This window comes from Lithohypha guttulata, assembly GCF_036872675.1.
Source record: "Lithohypha guttulata strain CCFEE 5908 chromosome Unknown scaffold_1, whole genome shotgun sequence".
In the NCBI taxonomy this organism is placed as follows: domain Eukaryota; kingdom Fungi; phylum Ascomycota; class Eurotiomycetes; order Chaetothyriales; family Trichomeriaceae; genus Lithohypha; species Lithohypha guttulata.
The window spans coordinates 312,345-328,653 of record NW_027042750.1 but is presented as its reverse complement, the minus strand read 5'-3'; the positions used below and the strand labels follow the sequence as shown (position 1 = coordinate 328,653).

The window sequence follows — 16,309 nt, the reverse complement described above, 5'->3', positions numbered from 1 at the left end:
GTTATCGGAAACGTTGAGTTTGAGGATCCGTTTGCTTGGAGTCCTGGTTACTGTTATCGGCTTGTGGAGTCTAGGAATGGTTCACAGTGTTTCTTGTTCATGAGGAGGGGGAGGTGTTGGGCTCGGGAGAATCAGAATAGAGAAGACATTGCGCACGTCGACGCAGAGAGCGGTAATGATTCGATGGTCAGAAGTACTGATAGTTCGGAGTTAGAGAGTCTTGGGTTGTGACTGTCTCTTCACAGGCAGGAACGAGGATTTGGATGAGTGGGTTTGAAAATCACACGTCAGGTTTTGAGGGCTGATCTGAGAGTGAAAGTATTCTGAAGCCCGACTTCAACAAAACTGTGTACTTTGAGCCTTGATTTGCAATGCTTCTCTTCTCTCAACCTTATCCATACCCGCGAAAGTCGTTCATCTTCTAGCACACTTCCATTAAGCTACCTGTAAGTATTCCCGAGAGCTCTCAAGAGCTTTACCAAGCGAATCCTGGCAGGAACAATGTGGTGTGGGACGTATCTAAGATCCCCCTGTCGAGGTCCTCGAAATCGTCTTCCACCGAATCTTCCTCAGCTCCACAAACCTGCACTGGAGAGCAAGAGAAGAAGAGTTCACCAGGTTGATCAAAGTCTGCAACGCTTGGAAGACCATCCTTGAAGATATCGAATTCTTTGGTCCGCACATGTTGAAATCCTTGAATACTACCTACCGCCTCAGGAACACGAGCTCTGGCTACGATTTTGTGGAAACGAGTAATATAGGCGGCGAACGATACATGTTTAAGCTATGGAGACCACTCATTCAGGAGAAGCTTGACTGGAGGCATCCAAGCAGGAGAGATAGCAATACCAGCAATGTCTTTGTTGCAGGAATACAGGGTAACAATAGGTATCTCGAGGTTGAATCAGAAGGAGATCAGGGATCCTGAGCTCAGGATTGATCGCAGAATAACCAATATCTTAATATTTTGTAATTGCGATAACTGCCTGGTTGGATGCTAGCCATGCATACTTACCACAGCGTCCAATGACTATCCGGAGTCAATATTTCGAGGAAAGCGAGGTAGCAATTGACCCGAATGAGCAACTTGGGACCTTGAGCAAGATCAAATACTTTCCATCCAACCTGTGTACCAGAAGACGCCCAGTTTCAATTGGAAATTAACTTAGATAACTAGTGCTCTTCATTTCGGCTCATGCATCTTGCTCTCCACCATAGCCAACAGCTCCATTCTCGTGGCATGAGGGCCAGGGTCCATCTTGTTGTCCTTGAGCCATTGTCTCATCTCCTCCGCTGACCATTCAGTTGGATCATCGAAACCTGTGCTCGTAGGCTCGTGGAGCTTTGATTCAACCATGGCGAGAAGCTCTTCCCTAGATGGGTTGTGGCCAACTCCCATATTGCGAGAGCTCAAAAACTTCTTCATGTCCTCTACAGACCATGTTTGGGCATCGCCGCTTGGTGTATAGGCAGCGGATTGTGGCTTTGGAGCTTTGTAGCCGGATGAAGTTGTACCCTTGCTGCTCGTGGACGTGCTAGATGGGAGGGATTTGGCGGCATCTGTTCCCCAAACTGTGTAGGCGACGACTCCGACAGCAGCGGCTGCGAGACCGATGTAAAGGAGCTGGACAACCGTGGTTAGCTATGCTGCTTCCTGCACCACTGTGGAGGCAAACGTACTCTTGTCTGGTTTGTTGTGAGTGAAGACATTGTATATGCGTATTGTCAATAATCGAGTAGTGTGGTTGGATGATGATTGAAAAGTGTGAAGGAAGAGCTGTGGTCGAGACCGGAGAGGTTCGCTATCGCGAGACGTCATACTGGTAGATACTGGGAAGGAGACGCGTGCCGTGCCAGTGACGTCGACGTGTACACTAACTCCACCATAAACAACTGTCACGGATTCTTGGTTGTTACGGTTAGTAAGCTGCCACGATACCGTCGTTGCGGTCAACGAGCATTCGGACTGCTGAAAGCGGCCTCAATGGTGCCCTGACACAGCTTACAATTTGCGTAGACCATACTAAAGTACTGGTCTTACGAACGCGAATTGCTATGCACATTGACTTATGGTAGCTCTTTAAGCAGCACAGCACTCAAAGACAAATCAAGTTGCGATGTGACATATTTATATCTAGACTCAGGTGTACACAGCTTCCATGGCTCAGCACTGAACCATCTGCAGAATTTCTTCACGTCCTTTTATCTCTAAAAGTGGTAGCTATGCCAACCTCCATGGGCACTCAGAATGTTCGACCATTAGCAGAAAAAGTCTTTTCTCCTACGTCTTCGAGTCTTCCACTTCGGACCATGACTGTTTGACATGGTCGTCTACCAGTCGGTTCGGGCCGCCTTAAGAACAAAGCGAGTTCAGCTTGAAGTGCTGATTTGAGGATATAGCGTCTTGCTTCTCAGAGCAAAAGACATGATATGTGTCCGAGGTTTTATGATGTGTTACAGGATCAAGGATTGTCCTCAAGAGCACGAAATTCAAGTCAGCTGTGCGATGTGCAGGGCCGTGTGGCAGTAGACTGAGCTGCTCGACATGCTTGATTGACCAAGTGAGGTTTGCTCTACACTCTTTGTGGTCGACGCATATGCGCAATCATATCGTTGACGTCGGCCTGACAGTACAATAGTGATTGCTCAAGGCAAGCACTGAGTGGGCTTTCGAGCCTTGATAGTTGAAAATCTTCCACTGTACTTCGTCCCTACCTTCCAGTCATGAGCAACATCTTGGAAATCGGCACATCTCCAGATTGTGAGTACGTCAATCCACAGCTACAGTGTACCCCGATAGTATCGACACCAACATGATACAAGCAGTACGCTCGCCAAATATGGCCACAATCCATCACCTGCCGCCTGACATTCTCTCAAAAACCTTTGGGCAGACCTACGTTGACGAGAAACAGGACAATGTAACATTTGAACGTTCATGGTCCCCTCAGCTTGAGCAGTATGCCATTGACGAGAAGCTCTACAAAGTTTGTAGACGATGGCAACAGATTGTTCTTGATACACAATTTGGCAAAAAGCGTAACAGCGGGATGGATTGTTGGCGGAAATTCGATGGCGAGGATTTTCATTTCAAGTTTAGAGCTCCGGAAGCGTCGCATCCTCGCTCAGACGCTACCGTGCTTGCAATCTCATGGGAGTTCATAGTTGTGGTATTTGAGGAGTATTGAAATGTTGGCATGATCACGCCAGGAAGTGGACAGCTAGAGGGCTATTGTTCGCTGCCATCTTGCGTTTCATGCAAAGAACACACGCATCAAGATTCTGGATTTTTGCGATGGGGTTGGGATCAGTCATATTCTGTGTTTTATGTTTTGTTTACGTCGTCGTGGAAACACGTCTACCCGATATACTCATCCTGTACGATGTTGTCGATATGGTGATATTGTCTGAATCGTACACAGCATTAAAGTTCACGTATACATCCAGGGGTTTTGTAAAAGGAAGTTGACAGAGAGGGTTCAGGAGAACTGAATACTGAACCAGCTTACATGTGAATATTTCTACGTCAATTCCGTCATTGAATGCAAGCAACCATGACTACATACGTATATGAAAATCTATCAGTGGCTAGGCTTTTGACCACCCGAATGTATGTATCAACTGAAGAGACCTTACTGCGTGCAGAATTGACCAGGCTTTAGCACTCTTGTATGATAGTGGCATGGCAAATATTCAAGATCTCCCAAGCGAGATTCTGCAAGCCATCTTCTACCACGTCTACCATCAAGCTGGGCGCATGGATGCATCAGCATGGAACAACCGAGACGTAGCCTTCTCTGCTCTTGTCAAGGTTTGTCAGAGCTGGAGGATCATGATTAGCAACATGAGATTTCGTGGTGTGGCATATGAATGGAAGTTTGAGGTTGAAACAGGTCACTTTCTGATTCTAGGCGAGATCGATATTAGGGATGATGAGAACTGGAAACCTTTGAACGTGCTTAGAGAAAGGGAGGACCAGATTGAGAGTCAATAGAGGGAGGTGATATCGGAGGATAAAGATGCTCCTTTCTAGATAGCCTCAGAGAGAAGAGCTGGTTGAATGTGATGCCTGGAAGTTTAGGCCTCAACGGCAACTCCCAAGCATGACGCAGTCGCAAACAAAATGTTCAGGCCATCAATTCAAGCGAGCGCACCTTCACTCTACAATCTAGTATGAAATCTGTGTTCTTCGATTACCATACCACTCAGTCGCTCCTTCTTACAGTAGTTCGTATGTCGGTTCGAAGTCATACACTCTGAAGCTTGTTCAACAACCAAGTAATCACCACTCAAGAGCTGTCTTAACCACATCTTAAGCAGCGGACAACACTCTTTTCAGTCCACCCACCTACGTTCCTTATTCCGCCTGTGGTACCGAGCATGCCTGCAAATAGCACGACAGATCTGTTGTCGCCTGCTGAACTCGCTTACCTTCACTCCTCCCTCTCTTCAGACCCTCCAATCCGACCAGATGCTCGTTTGGCAACAGACTTTCGTCCTTTCAGCGCTGAAACAGATGTCCTCCCCAACACTATGGGCAGCGCCCACGTTGGGTTCGCAGATGGTCGGGAGGCTGTCGTGGGAGTACGTGCCGAAGTAGAGAGAACTGTGAGTGTGCCAAGCTCAATGGCTGGTGAAAGGTCCGGAAAGGATGTGGATATGACTGGTACAGGAGACGAGAAAGAGAGCAGGAGAATGAGAGGTATGAGTAAAGGCAGCTGGGTCAGTCTCAGTCTCACGTTACCTGGCTTACGAGACGATGACGCGAACTTGGTCTTCTTGGAAGAGATGTTAAGGGAAGTTCTGGTTGCGCCTGCATCTAGTACCACGAGTACAGGTAACAATGTCAGCTCAGGTTCGGGAAGTCTACAGGATACGCTTGTGATAAATTCCCGATGGCACTGGCGCCTGCACATCGACGTTGTGCTAATCTCTCCACCAGAAGGCTCAGCAGCTGGCTCGTACCCTCTGCCATTGCTCAGCATGGCCATCCACCTTGCGCTACGTAATACCCGCATCCCAAGGTTGAAGAGCGAAGGGGAAGAGGATCCATTGGCTGACGACGATTGGGAGGCAAGTGTACACCTCTACACTAAACCAGGCAAAACCAGGAGTTTGGCAGGTGGTGTTCCACCAGTGACCCTTTTAGTTATGGTTGCTGGTGACAATGTTCTGTTCGATCCCAGTGGGACGGAACTTTCAGTAGCCGACGGTGTCTTTGCTGTTAGTATCACGAGGTTGCAAGCTGAGAGCTCGGATGAAGTCAGGGTCCTGGCTGTACGAATGCTGGAGACAAGTGCGAGAGACACCTTCAGGGGCGTGGCAAGGAGTGATGGGGTAAATGAGTGGGATATCGTGCCTGGCGTTTGGAGACCGAAGGTTGGTGGTGTGAAGAGAGGGACCTACATGAGAGTCGTGAAAGATGTTCTGGGTAGTGTTGGGAAAGAGGTCATTGGAAGTTTGGAAGCCTTCGTGATTCAGGCTGGTTGAAGAATCATGCATGCTCGCTTCCGGTTTGATGCCGATAACAGTTTGTTTGCTTCGAACTCGAAGCGACACATAGGAACGAGGGAGCTGCGCTCTAAGCTCCGCCTGAGCAGTCGGCCGCTGTATATGGTACATGAAGAGTGGTACAAGGTGGTGCGACAGGATCTGTTCTTGTTATTTCGGCACGGCAAAGCGCCGGCAAAGGCAGACAGCTGAAATAGGATTTGTCAGAGGGTATGGTGTGCAACAACAGCAGAGGTAGTCTCGATGACTGGCACGACAAATACAACCGGGTACGGACGTCTTTAGTGGGCACTGGACCATTTTTCTTCCTCGAAGCAAGGACACAAGCAGTCTTCGTGAGTCTAGATATATCAACCCCTTTGGCTACCTGTCCACGTCTACAACACAAGATCACTCGACGCAGAACTTACTTCACACCATCACTGCAGCGACAAATCAGGGAGAATGTCGCACAACCCATCCTCAACCACTTCTCGCCCACTAAAACGACCCGCTCACCCAAGCTACACTCCTGGTGACCCTAAAGCCGCACCGACCCGCCAGAACCCTGGCGATTCTGCTTCGGAGGAAGAACTTCCACCTCCACCTCGTCCGAACAACAACATCAACAACAATAGTGAGAATAACAGCAGCAGGAATGCCAACAACAACACTCACATCAGCAAGTGGAACAAAAATGTAACCCAACCACAGCAAAAGATTGTCACCGTACAACAACCCAGTGCCATTGTCAAAACTGTGGCTCAGCACGTTCCTCTTGCGGGCTGCGTAAGTGCAACAGGCGACATCGTTCAGCGGTCAGAATACTCGTATACAACTGACTTAACGCGTGATGGAGTTCAGCACGTGGAAAGGTGGGGATATCAGGTCGAGGGCGAGAGTGGAGTGAGTAAAGCGGTGCAGAAGTGGTTTCAACCAAATGAGAGGGTTGGGACTGGACTTGCGCAGCAACGGTCGCAGGCTCAGCGTCAGAGTGAAGGCGCGGGACGAGGAAGGGGACAAGCACAAGCACAAGCACAAGCACAAGCACAAGGCCAGACACAAGATCAGGGACGCGGTCAGGCACAAAGTCAAGGACAGGAAGAGGGACAGACAAAAGGCCACACACAAGCACAAGGACAAGGACAAGGGCGAGGGCGGGGACAGGCGCCAGAACCAATGCAGTGGAAGAAGACTTAGCACTGATCACACGTGGAACGAGGGTGAATTAGAGTGTGCGTGAGATGTTGGAGAACGAAGCAAAAGCAGGAAGCATGTATCTTCTGCGATAGGTAAGCTGGTAATTTTCCGTTCGTTGTTAGAATCCCGAGACTGGTCATGGTAATGGTAGTTCGATGGTAGTTTGGTAGTGCAATAGGACGGGATGAGGAATAGTAGGGTGCTGTCAGGATTTCGACTTTGACATATGCAACTGCGTCACTGCGTTGCCCTTCTACAGAATACACGTAGCTGGGATTATATCAGGCTCGCAACTACTTTTATTCAGTGTCTGTTGCCTCAGGCAGGAATGATGGCCTTTCTTCTAAAAAGCTGGCGTGTGAATTGTCCGCCTATTGATGCAGCTTTCCGTCTGTCAATTGTTGATATTAATGCCTATGACGGTGCGTCTGTCCAGCAGAGACAGCGCAATATCAAATCAGCTACATCATGCTGAGTGTCAATGTGCTACGTCCCAGGCTAACTTTTCTGTACATGGTCGGCCTCTCGTCGACCAATCATAGTTCAAGCCGCAGCGGCGTTTTCATCGCGTGCTGAAAGAACCCACACCGGAATGGCAAAGTCTTACCACCGAGCTGACTCTGCTGTGTTGCCTCGATCCAGAAGCCGCAGATGTATTCTGCAAAGTCAGCGCCTGGTTCTGCACCACTTCCCTTTGCATCCCGGCGGTGCAGGAAGTTTCGTGCTGGAGTGAAATATGTCAGGACTTTTTGTCGCGCTAGTGAATAGTTCAAGGTCGTTCATTTCGATAGCGCGGTTTCATTGGTGATCGAGTCAGCTCCACATGACCTCTTTTGCTCTCCTTGTCAAATGATCTGCACAACTGTGGAGTGTGCTTGCCTTGCCCTTTCTTCCATGGATTTCGAGTCACGTTCTGGACACTGTGGTCTTGTGTTCTGGGAGGTTGCTTGTTCTCATTACGACCATTGATCTGGTGTTCCGAAGGCTGTGGAACAGACCATAATGATGGGTATCAGTTTCTGTTCACAAAAGCCACACTTTTAACTCAGGTCGTGTTTGCTTCGTATCCGGTAGTAGAGGAGGAAGGTATGATCCATGCATGTGTGACCACAATGCACGGCCTTTTTGAAGATGGAGCTTCGAGACGTCTGTTTCCGTGACCACTCTGTGTTTCGTGATTTGCTAAGGCCGTCTCTAGCCAGAAGCTAGACATTTGCAGGAAGGTATTGACCCATGCAAGAACCACAAGGTTTCTGCACGAATGTGCCGTGAATCTTTGGTCCATCACCAAGAAGATCTTCTCGTAGAGATGTAAGGCGACGCAGTCAGCAGCTTCGAGTTTTGTATGCAGCTTTAGCTCATGGTCAAAGTCCTGACAACCTCTATGGACAAGATCAGCTCTTGTGTCCAGAAGAAATGCATGCAGACAACAGGGTATCTTCTACGCGAGAGGATTTGATCCTGTGTAAGTCTTGCCTCATCGCTTAGCGAGATGCTTCAACCCGAATAGCTCGTCCGACGTCGTGATAGAAGATGCCCCTCAGGTGGGGGCAAACTGTCGAGGACGCTTGGATTCTCCTTGAATTGCGGACTACTGATCGTCTCTCGTGCTCTGCTCATGTTCCGCTCTATTACGCGACCTTCTCTGCGTTGTCTGTGCTCAAAGTCTGTGTTGGTAGGGGCTTTCAGCGATAGACGTGGTAGAGGCCATGTAGCTGAACTTTCCCGCAAAGGCGAAGGAGATGTCTGCAAATCTGATATCTCTGTGCCATCGTAATCAAGTGTTCTTGATAGATACCGCATCAATGCCATCAATGCTTCTTGCTCCTTCCCCGATCCTCGGGTGCCTCGAATGGTCTCCGCGATCATCGCCGGCATGTAGTATGGAATTACAGCAGTCTCGTTGTCATCGATTGCGTCGACATTGAGGCCCTTTATCAATAGATCCTTGTAGGGGTCCGCGAGGGTGTTGAAAGCGGCTTCGAAGAGTTTCGCCTGTGCCAACGTGGCTGCTCTACCCATAGTAAGCAGCCGCAGCAGTGCTCTTTGACCCTCATTAGCCACTGATAAAAGCGTGAAGCCCTCCCTGTGCAGCAATGCGGCTCTTTTAGAAAGGACTTGGTCGTACCCTTCCCGCAATGTGCAATCTTTTCGTATTATGCATAGCGATACCTCGTGAACCGTTTTGAAGGCTTGAAAGACTGGTTCAATCAAGGTTTTGACTCCATCTGCATAGATGTGACCAGCAGCACCAGCTACGTCCAGGATTTGTTCGATAAATTTCAGGTTGAATGCACGCTCATGGCCTTCCATAGCTAGCAAGCCTTCTAGGTTGACGGGAACGTTTTCAGCCTGTGCTAATTGGGCAGCATTAAGTTCTGAACCGAGCTCTAAACCAAGCATGATATCCGTGTGGTGGGCTTTGTCAAGGTATCTCAGTGACGGAACCATTCCCTCTCGCGCGGCTTCAAGCAAAACGACATCGTGATTCTTACCGTACAAGGGCCTTTTTGTGAGCCCGTAATGGTCGTCGACCAGGGAAGGGTCTTTGCCTAGATCATTCACGACCAGCGCCAGCACAATCGAGAGAAGATCCATCGGCGTTCGCAATATATCCTTGAAATAGCTGCGAAGCCATTGAAAAGACTTCCGTGTCAATTTCAGCGACTCGACCTGTCCTTTAGTAAACCTTTCGTAGTCGTTGTTCCATATCCATCTCAACGCAAGAATGCCAACATACGTCCTGTTGACCTCGTCGTAATTTTCGTTGTCGAACAATATCTCTGATGGTGTGCGCGGCAAGCTTCCATTCAACACTGGTGGAGTGCTACGTTCAATAGCACAAGCATGTCGAAGCCGGTTTGTCTCCAACTTGAATGCAGCGTATATTTGTTGAACAAGGTCTTCCTCACCAATGCTCCAGAATCTGTCATTTTTGATGGTTGACCACAGCTCCAGCCCCTCCAACCCGTCTGGCATTTGTGCCTCCAGCAAGGTCAAAATTGATCAGAAAGTTGTCCTAGCAAAAGCGGTCGCGACCGTCATGAGGCTCTTATGATGTCGGCCCTAGAATTCCAGCATGTCGCGTCGAGTCATGCCTGCAAGGCGTGTACACGCGGATCCAAGCAAAGTCCTGGCACTTTTGCAAAGATGGCAAACGTGGAGATCAAGTTTGAGGTCTTGTAAGATTCGGCTGGGCACTGCGCCACTAATGGCTGTGGATAAGCGCAACACGAAAGCGCCAATCAAAGTTATACCACTGCCTCGAACTCTACTGGTCTGGATAAGCAGGGACTTGCTCTCGTGCCGCTTTGGAAAAGGTGCTAGCTTTCTTAGCCATCCAGGAAGCTGCACGTCTGCGCCTTGCTTCCTCTGCTTATATAAAGAAGATTTCACAAAGAGCATGCGAAGCAACGATGACGAGATGGTCTATAGGTTCAAGTTCCGTTTAATGCTTGGCACCTGGGCAGGGGCAAGGACTCCCCAAATTTGGCCTAAATCAGACCCCAAAGGGCCAGATGGCTCGTGTCCCCCACCATGCTAGTGCGACGACTCGATGAATGAAAGCCGGCAGGCTATCGCAGACAAGACCATGATAGATTGCCGAGTGATTGTGGCTCAAGTTTTCCATACGTTTTTCTTAATGGCGGCGTACTGGAGTGGTCAGCAGTGCCGCTCGCTCTTACTTGCTTTCGAACCTATTGGACCTCCGCTGAGTGGCAGGGACGGGTAGGCATAGCGTCGATCAAGATCAAGTCAGGCATGGAGATATTCGGCAGCGCCACTCATGGTGGCCAGCGGCCAACATTCGTCCTCGCTTAAGCAGTTCACGACACATTCTTATATGCTTAACGACTGACGGAAAATGTTCATGACTAGGCACTTGTCTTCAGTACCTGATTTCACGATCTTCATGTTCTGCTGCCTATGGAGGTTGATACAAAATCCTGACGTGGCGATTGCAGCATGCGTTGCACAGCTGGTATTTCGTGGAACAAGATCTCTGCGGATTAGCCGCGTCGCGAAGCGCCATACTACTCTGGCCAAATTAACCGCTTCACTGCAGATCACCAATTTAAACATGTTACAGCTCGTTTCATCTCGACAGAGACGACGATGCAGAAGTACCTTGTTATGGCTGCCTCCATATATTCGCGCTCAAGGCGCGTGCTCAGCCTCCCTCGCCGAAATAGTCACATATCGGCCTGTGAACCTGGCCAAGGGGTTGATGGCCAGCCGCTGTGTCGCACAAGCTCAGAGTCCAGCGACCTTGGTACATACAAGTGGCCTCGAGCTGCTTGTCATGAGATCCAGGACGAGCATGCAGATTTTGATACAGCCTTTCAATCTTTCAGAGCACGATAAGAGCTACAATCGTTGGAACAATTGAGTTACGTGGACGAGCTGTTAACTGTTCGATATGAGGCAGCATAATGCTCACACAACAGAGTTCAGATATACAACATTGCCTATCAGAAAAGGGCAGATTCGGCTTCTCCAATTGATCCCTTCTCCGAAGGAGGACTCTATACGATGTTCTTTATCGATAGTCGAAACTAGTCAATCTTACCGTGCTCTGTCGTATGTCTGGGGCACAGACGATCCGTCTTACACCATCGAGGTAAACGGCAGTGCTTTCAAAATTCGCCGGAACCTATTCGAATTTCTGTCACATGCAAGAATCTTGTGGCCAGACATGACGATTTGGATCGATGCGGTCTGTATTGATCAAGCGAACGACGAAGAGCGCTCGCAGCAAGTCAGAGCAATGCCTAGTATCTATTCTTCAGCCCACACTGTCATCACATGGCTAGGCTGTGCAGATTCGAATGTGACAAAGCTCTTCCACTTTCTCAATGACGGCGATGATCAGGGCTCTTCGACTCAAACGAAACCGCTGCGTGCTTATCCCGGATACATTCCGATAGCACGGTTGCGCGACACTATGTGGGCACCAAGCACGGAAAGCGAGAAGATTGCGACTATGATGCTGAAAGACCACTTCTCGCAATTTTGCGCTCTCGAGTACTGGTCGAGGCTCTGGATTGTCCCCGAAGCACTTCTCGCAAGTCAATCAATCCTGATGCACGCCAACCAAACTCTACCTCTGGCAATTATGCAAGAATTTGTGCACTTTGCGTACGATGACTTTGGCATGAACCGCAGGAACAATAAAACGATTCATGACATTTTCGGGAAGGAGAAGACTTTCCATTGGGTTTGCGTCACAAAATACGATCGCAATGGCGAAGCTGGTGATCACATGTTAAATTCGCTTCCGCAGCTGCTGAACAGATATGGTCGCTTGCAATGCACTGATGTTCGTGATCGAGTGTTCGCACTCCTTGCTATCTCCATATCCTCCGACAGCTTGAAGGCTCATATCAACTATAAGACTTCGGCGGAAGAACTGTTCGCTACGCTGTTGTCAGATAAGGGATACAACACAGTGTACGATAAATTTGAGTTGGCATTGGGCCTCTTCGAATGTCTCGAGTTGAAATCGAGATCGGAACCAGCGGAGGGTATGCTGATCAAGGGGCTTGTGAGTCGTATCAACCTCGAGCTCTCGTGTGAAGGACACAACTGCACATCACAAGCTTATCTGGCTAGGCAGTTGCAAAAACACCTCGCTTGTCGCCTTCCATGCGAAAGTCCTTCGTTGCAAGGACACGCAGCGAGTAAAGTCCTAGTATACAAAGAAGGGCCTACTAGTCACCGACACTTCGTGGTTCAGCGGGTTGGTGAAGGAGATAAGTATGTGCTGCTTGGAAGTTGTAGTACTTCTACCAAGCTGTCACGTGGGGCTGACGCCTCGTCGACTTACCTGCCTCTGAATCCGCCATGGGTTGTGATCGGGAGGCGCTATCGACGCTTCAATAGTCTCTCCTGCGGCGAGTGCAGCTGGATGTTCATGATGAAGTTTTCGCTGCGTCCTCCCTCTTATGCAGCCCTGCTCAACTTTTTTGAGGTACAATCGAAGCTTGGAAGGGGTTATTGAAGGCTGTGCAATGCGTGTAGAATTATTCTGCGAGGGCAATTTATCATTGAGGGAACAAATGATTCTGACTATCACTACACCACGACAGGGTCATGCTGTCCTTTCCAAGCACTATGAATCTCCAACTCATACTTGCATCCCTCGTTACCTAGGAGCCACTGTCGTTGCCATTGCGGATATCATACTCGTCCACGCTTGCTACACCCTCCTTCTCTTTCTTTGCCTTGGACTTCTTCTCCACGCTGGACTTCTTTGCCGTGTCCTCTCCAGCAGCGGTCTCTGAGATAGCCACCAGGTATTCGTCCTTGTATTGCTTCTTGTATTGACGCAACAGCGACTGCGCCTTAGCTAGGCTTGTGTCTCATGTCCCACGATCAAAAGCTGGAACTGCTGCAGCGACAGCATAGACCAGGTCGGGATGTATGCGTCTCAGGTGCTCCTGCAGATTTTTTAGGGAACGTTCGATACCGCCGACTTGGCTAGGTTGGCCGAACGCAATCGGAACGCATTCAGCGTGGCGCCAGCCAGATGCCACGCGACTTTGCTGGCGATAGCAATTCGAGACCATCGACCATAATGTATGCCCTGGACGTATTGAGTAGCAACGAGAAAGATGACCTGGTCCTCGGCTGGGAGGAAAGGATTTGATCTCTTGTTAATATCGATGTCAAGCTCATCACAAATGTTGTGACCGGCAGCGGGAATATGTTTCTCGAAACCGTTGATCAGCTCGGGCATGACCCAAGGGGTCGCCGACGACTTGCCTTTCAATCCTTGGCTTTTTGGATAAAACTTCAACAGCTGGTACTCGAGTTGATCAATGCTGACTGGAATATTGGCTCGTACAGCGTCCCACACCTGGTACATCACGTTGTTCACACCACGTCCTGATCCTCTGAAGAATGACAGTGTCGAGGTTGCGAAAGTACGAAGAGCGGCGCGTACTATAGTGTATTCAGTCTTGGACCAATAGTGTGGTCCAGTGTATGTATTCCGAGACGTGGTCCTGAATTGTATGTCGAGCTCATCTGCCGCGATAGTGAGGCCTTTGGAGATGCTACCGTCGTGCAATTCGAGATCCAGGGTACGAACTGGCTGTACTGACTGAACGGCGATATCTCGAAGGACAGGAAATCAGGGCTGGCTGTAAGCACTTGCTTAGCTATTTGCACAACAACTTCTTTCGCGGCACCAGGTTCACCCTCGAATGTGATCTCGTAGCGGTTCCAGTTAGCCACCGTAATCATAGTCGTCTTGTTTTGCTTCGACATGTGGTTGGCAATAGTCCTGGCGTCAGGATTGTCCACATTGCCAGGATACTTAGCCTCGATCTCTGTACTGACGAGCTTCGCTACATAGTGTACAGTGAGCAGCGGCCACCGCTGAACGTCCTCGTCTACTATAGCCTGCCACCAAGAAGTCTATTGCTTCTTCTTGGCCTGACTAAGGGTAGCTATCATATGGTTTTGACTGAGTGGCGACGTCCTACTCCACTGCTCGTGAGGCATGAGCTCAGGTATTGCCGATCCGACGAGCATACTTCGGGGCAGATCCCGCACGAAGTCCCAGCTGTGTTATTTCGATGATGCCTGACTGGGAGCAGGGGTGGAGAGTAGTGATAGCGTATCGAAGAGGCCGCAGGTGAGCCTCTCCAACAGTTGCAGCAAGTAATCAACGGCGTTCGCATTGGCGTGGTTGTCGACTTTTAGGTGGTCGATACTGGCTAGAGGCAGCATCTCGATGTCGAGAACAGAATGGTATCCTGTTGCCAGGTCGGAGATTTGTCCGTGCTGGCTCGAACATAGGACATCAAATCACACGGTTGTTAAATTTCGGGTAACTCAACACCAATGTCGTGACATTGTAGCTCTCTTTGCGGAAATTACGGGTCGCTCCTGGATAGAAGCCAGTAGGCAGTAGATAAATCAGCTGCATCGCAGCCTTCTGAGACAGGGAATTGGAATAGCCTAGCCGTAAGGTCGGGATGTGCGATTTGTTTAGTAGGGAACGAAGACTGATTTGTAGAAAGTCATTAATAAGTATACCTCATGCAACCTGTCTCTTTTTGCCTTCATCTTTCCCAAACAAATCCTTCCAAAACTCTTTGAAGCCATAACCACGAGCCTCAGGCTCATCTCTTATCTTAGCGATGTGACCTGTACCCTGAAATCGTTCCATGACACTACCTTCTTTGTGCATTGTCACCTGAACACGTACAGGACCCTTGCGACTTCGATTCAGAATCTCATCCGCCAGTAATGGTGCAACATCAGCATAGCAGCGATTGAGTTCCCTCTGGAGATTATGATATGGTTTCTGTGCCATCTTCGGGGCCATAAGGTTGTAGTTTCTGGCTAAGCTGTTAATTTCTTCGACAGCTAGTTTATGGTAAGAGTTCTCGTTTCGTTCCCAGTTCTCGTCGCGAAAAGGATATGCCATTGGCAGGATTCTGTCTGCGGCCTGAGGTGCATCGATTGGCGTACCAGGTTCTGATGGGGCAGGTTGCTGGGTATCGGCAGGCGTCTGCGAGACCACGATAGTATCCTCGGCCAGTTTCTCTGATGCGCCTTCGACAAGGTTGCCTTGAGCATCTTGTGATGGAGCTGTTTCCGTGATAGTGATCTCGACAGGATCTTGTGCAGGCTCTGGAGCGACTCCAGCGGCGATCTTTTCCTCGACAGTTATACTTGTCAAAACACCATCAGAACCGATAGCACTCATCGTCTCTGTTCTAGTACTAGGTCTCGGGTTGTACTTCTCTTCAGCTAGCGCAAATGCTTTGGCTCTTCGTATCTGCTCGTCTAGTGTGCCTCCTTTGCTAGAGATAGTTCTTGCAGCGTGCCTCCTCCAATCGTTTCTCAGCCTCGATCTGAACGTGTTGACCAGCTTCATGAGCTCCTGCTGCTTCTCGATCCATGGCGGAACGATTTCCTGCCTCTGGATCATCTTGTTCATAAAGTATTCTGTCGTCTGTATGAAAGGGCTGTTCGCATTGTAATCTCTTTCTATATTCACGCCTTTCCCACGAGGAATGTTCTTGAATTGACCTCTTGCGATGGCGTCTTCGATGCGTTCGTTCGCGAGTGAGCTAAGACCTTGTAAAGTGGTTGGCATAGGCCTTGCACCAGGCTGAAACTTGTCCTTCATCTCCTTCTTGAATCGTTCACGCTCTTCTTCACTCATGCCCTCCTGCTGCATAGTGTATATTGAAGTCTTGTCTCGTGCATTGGCTAATCGATCGGCTGCAGAAAGCTTCTGTTTCGGTCTCGGCTTTAAGTTGACACCACTACCCAAGGTCGGCTTCCTCGAAGGCATACGGAGTCGTTTGTGACTATCATCAAGCATACGTAGTGCAGCATCTTCCAAAGTCTCCGTGCCAGTCCATGCTTTCGCTGCTGCTTGATCCCTCGTACCTTTGCCCGCAGAAGATGGCATGGTAGCTTGGCTTAAAGCCTGTTGATTCTGTGCCTGGAACGCAGTCTGTGCTATCCTCTCCTCCAGCTGCTTCTTTAGTCCTTCAGAAAAACCAGCATCGGACATCAATTTCCTGTCCGACTTGGAACCAGTGTCCATGGTCTCCTCAGCCATGTCTGCAAGCCTTCTAGACATTGCTCCTTG

At 49.3% G+C, this 16,309-nt stretch overlaps 9 protein-coding genes across 9 annotated transcripts; 5 read left to right on the top strand and 4 right to left on the bottom strand.

Moving 5' to 3' along the window:
- Positions 1-1,183: 1,183 nt before the first annotated feature.
- LTR64_000115 (uncharacterized protein) lies at positions 1,184-1,710 on the bottom strand (the record flags this gene model as incomplete). The annotated part of the gene is made up of 2 exons (XM_064894501.1): positions 1,184-1,624; positions 1,681-1,710. 2 exons carry the CDS (start codon positions 1,708-1,710, stop codon positions 1,184-1,186), a joined length of 471 nt encoding a protein of 156 aa, XP_064757188.1.
- Positions 1,711-2,840: 1,130 nt separating this feature from the next.
- LTR64_000114 (uncharacterized protein) lies at positions 2,841-3,188 on the top strand (the record flags this gene model as incomplete). The annotated part of the gene is made up of 1 exon (XM_064894500.1): positions 2,841-3,188. The coding sequence occupies one exon, from the start codon at positions 2,841-2,843 to the stop codon at positions 3,186-3,188; it is 348 nt and encodes a 115-aa protein (XP_064757187.1).
- A 494-nt stretch (positions 3,189-3,682) lies between these two features.
- On the top strand, positions 3,683-3,994 carry LTR64_000113 (uncharacterized protein; the record flags this gene model as incomplete). The annotated part of the gene is made up of 1 exon (XM_064894499.1): positions 3,683-3,994. The coding sequence occupies one exon, from the start codon at positions 3,683-3,685 to the stop codon at positions 3,992-3,994; it is 312 nt and encodes a 103-aa protein (XP_064757186.1).
- A 539-nt stretch (positions 3,995-4,533) lies between these two features.
- On the top strand, positions 4,534-5,490 carry RRP42 (Exosome complex component rrp42; the record flags this gene model as incomplete). The annotated part of the gene is given in 2 exon segments (XM_064894498.1): positions 4,534-4,702; positions 4,715-5,490. The coding sequence occupies 2 exon segments, from the start codon at positions 4,534-4,536 to the stop codon at positions 5,488-5,490; spliced, it is 945 nt and encodes a 314-aa protein (XP_064757185.1).
- A 465-nt stretch (positions 5,491-5,955) lies between these two features.
- LTR64_000111 (uncharacterized protein) lies at positions 5,956-6,690 on the top strand (the record flags this gene model as incomplete). The annotated part of the gene is made up of 1 exon (XM_064894497.1): positions 5,956-6,690. One exon carries the CDS (start codon positions 5,956-5,958, stop codon positions 6,688-6,690), a length of 735 nt encoding a protein of 244 aa, XP_064757184.1.
- Positions 6,691-8,187: 1,497 nt separating this feature from the next.
- Positions 8,188-9,669, bottom strand: LTR64_000110 (uncharacterized protein; the record flags this gene model as incomplete). The annotated part of the gene is made up of 1 exon (XM_064894496.1): positions 8,188-9,669. One exon carries the CDS (start codon positions 9,667-9,669, stop codon positions 8,188-8,190), a length of 1,482 nt encoding a protein of 493 aa, XP_064757183.1.
- A 1,717-nt stretch (positions 9,670-11,386) lies between these two features.
- LTR64_000109 (uncharacterized protein) lies at positions 11,387-12,375 on the top strand (the record flags this gene model as incomplete). The annotated part of the gene is made up of 2 exons (XM_064894495.1): positions 11,387-12,235; positions 12,304-12,375. The coding sequence occupies 2 exons, from the start codon at positions 11,387-11,389 to the stop codon at positions 12,373-12,375; spliced, it is 921 nt and encodes a 306-aa protein (XP_064757182.1).
- A 464-nt stretch (positions 12,376-12,839) lies between these two features.
- Positions 12,840-13,962, bottom strand: LTR64_000108 (uncharacterized protein; the record flags this gene model as incomplete). Its single annotated transcript, XM_064894494.1, has 3 exons — positions 12,840-13,028; positions 13,160-13,635; positions 13,797-13,962. 3 exons carry the CDS (start codon positions 13,960-13,962, stop codon positions 12,840-12,842), a joined length of 831 nt encoding a protein of 276 aa, XP_064757181.1.
- A 775-nt stretch (positions 13,963-14,737) lies between these two features.
- LTR64_000107 (uncharacterized protein) lies at positions 14,738-16,279 on the bottom strand (the record flags this gene model as incomplete). The annotated part of the gene is given in 2 exon segments (XM_064894493.1): positions 14,738-14,896; positions 14,909-16,279. 2 exon segments carry the CDS (start codon positions 16,277-16,279, stop codon positions 14,738-14,740), a joined length of 1,530 nt encoding a protein of 509 aa, XP_064757180.1.
- Between the last annotated feature and the right edge of the window lie 30 nt (positions 16,280-16,309).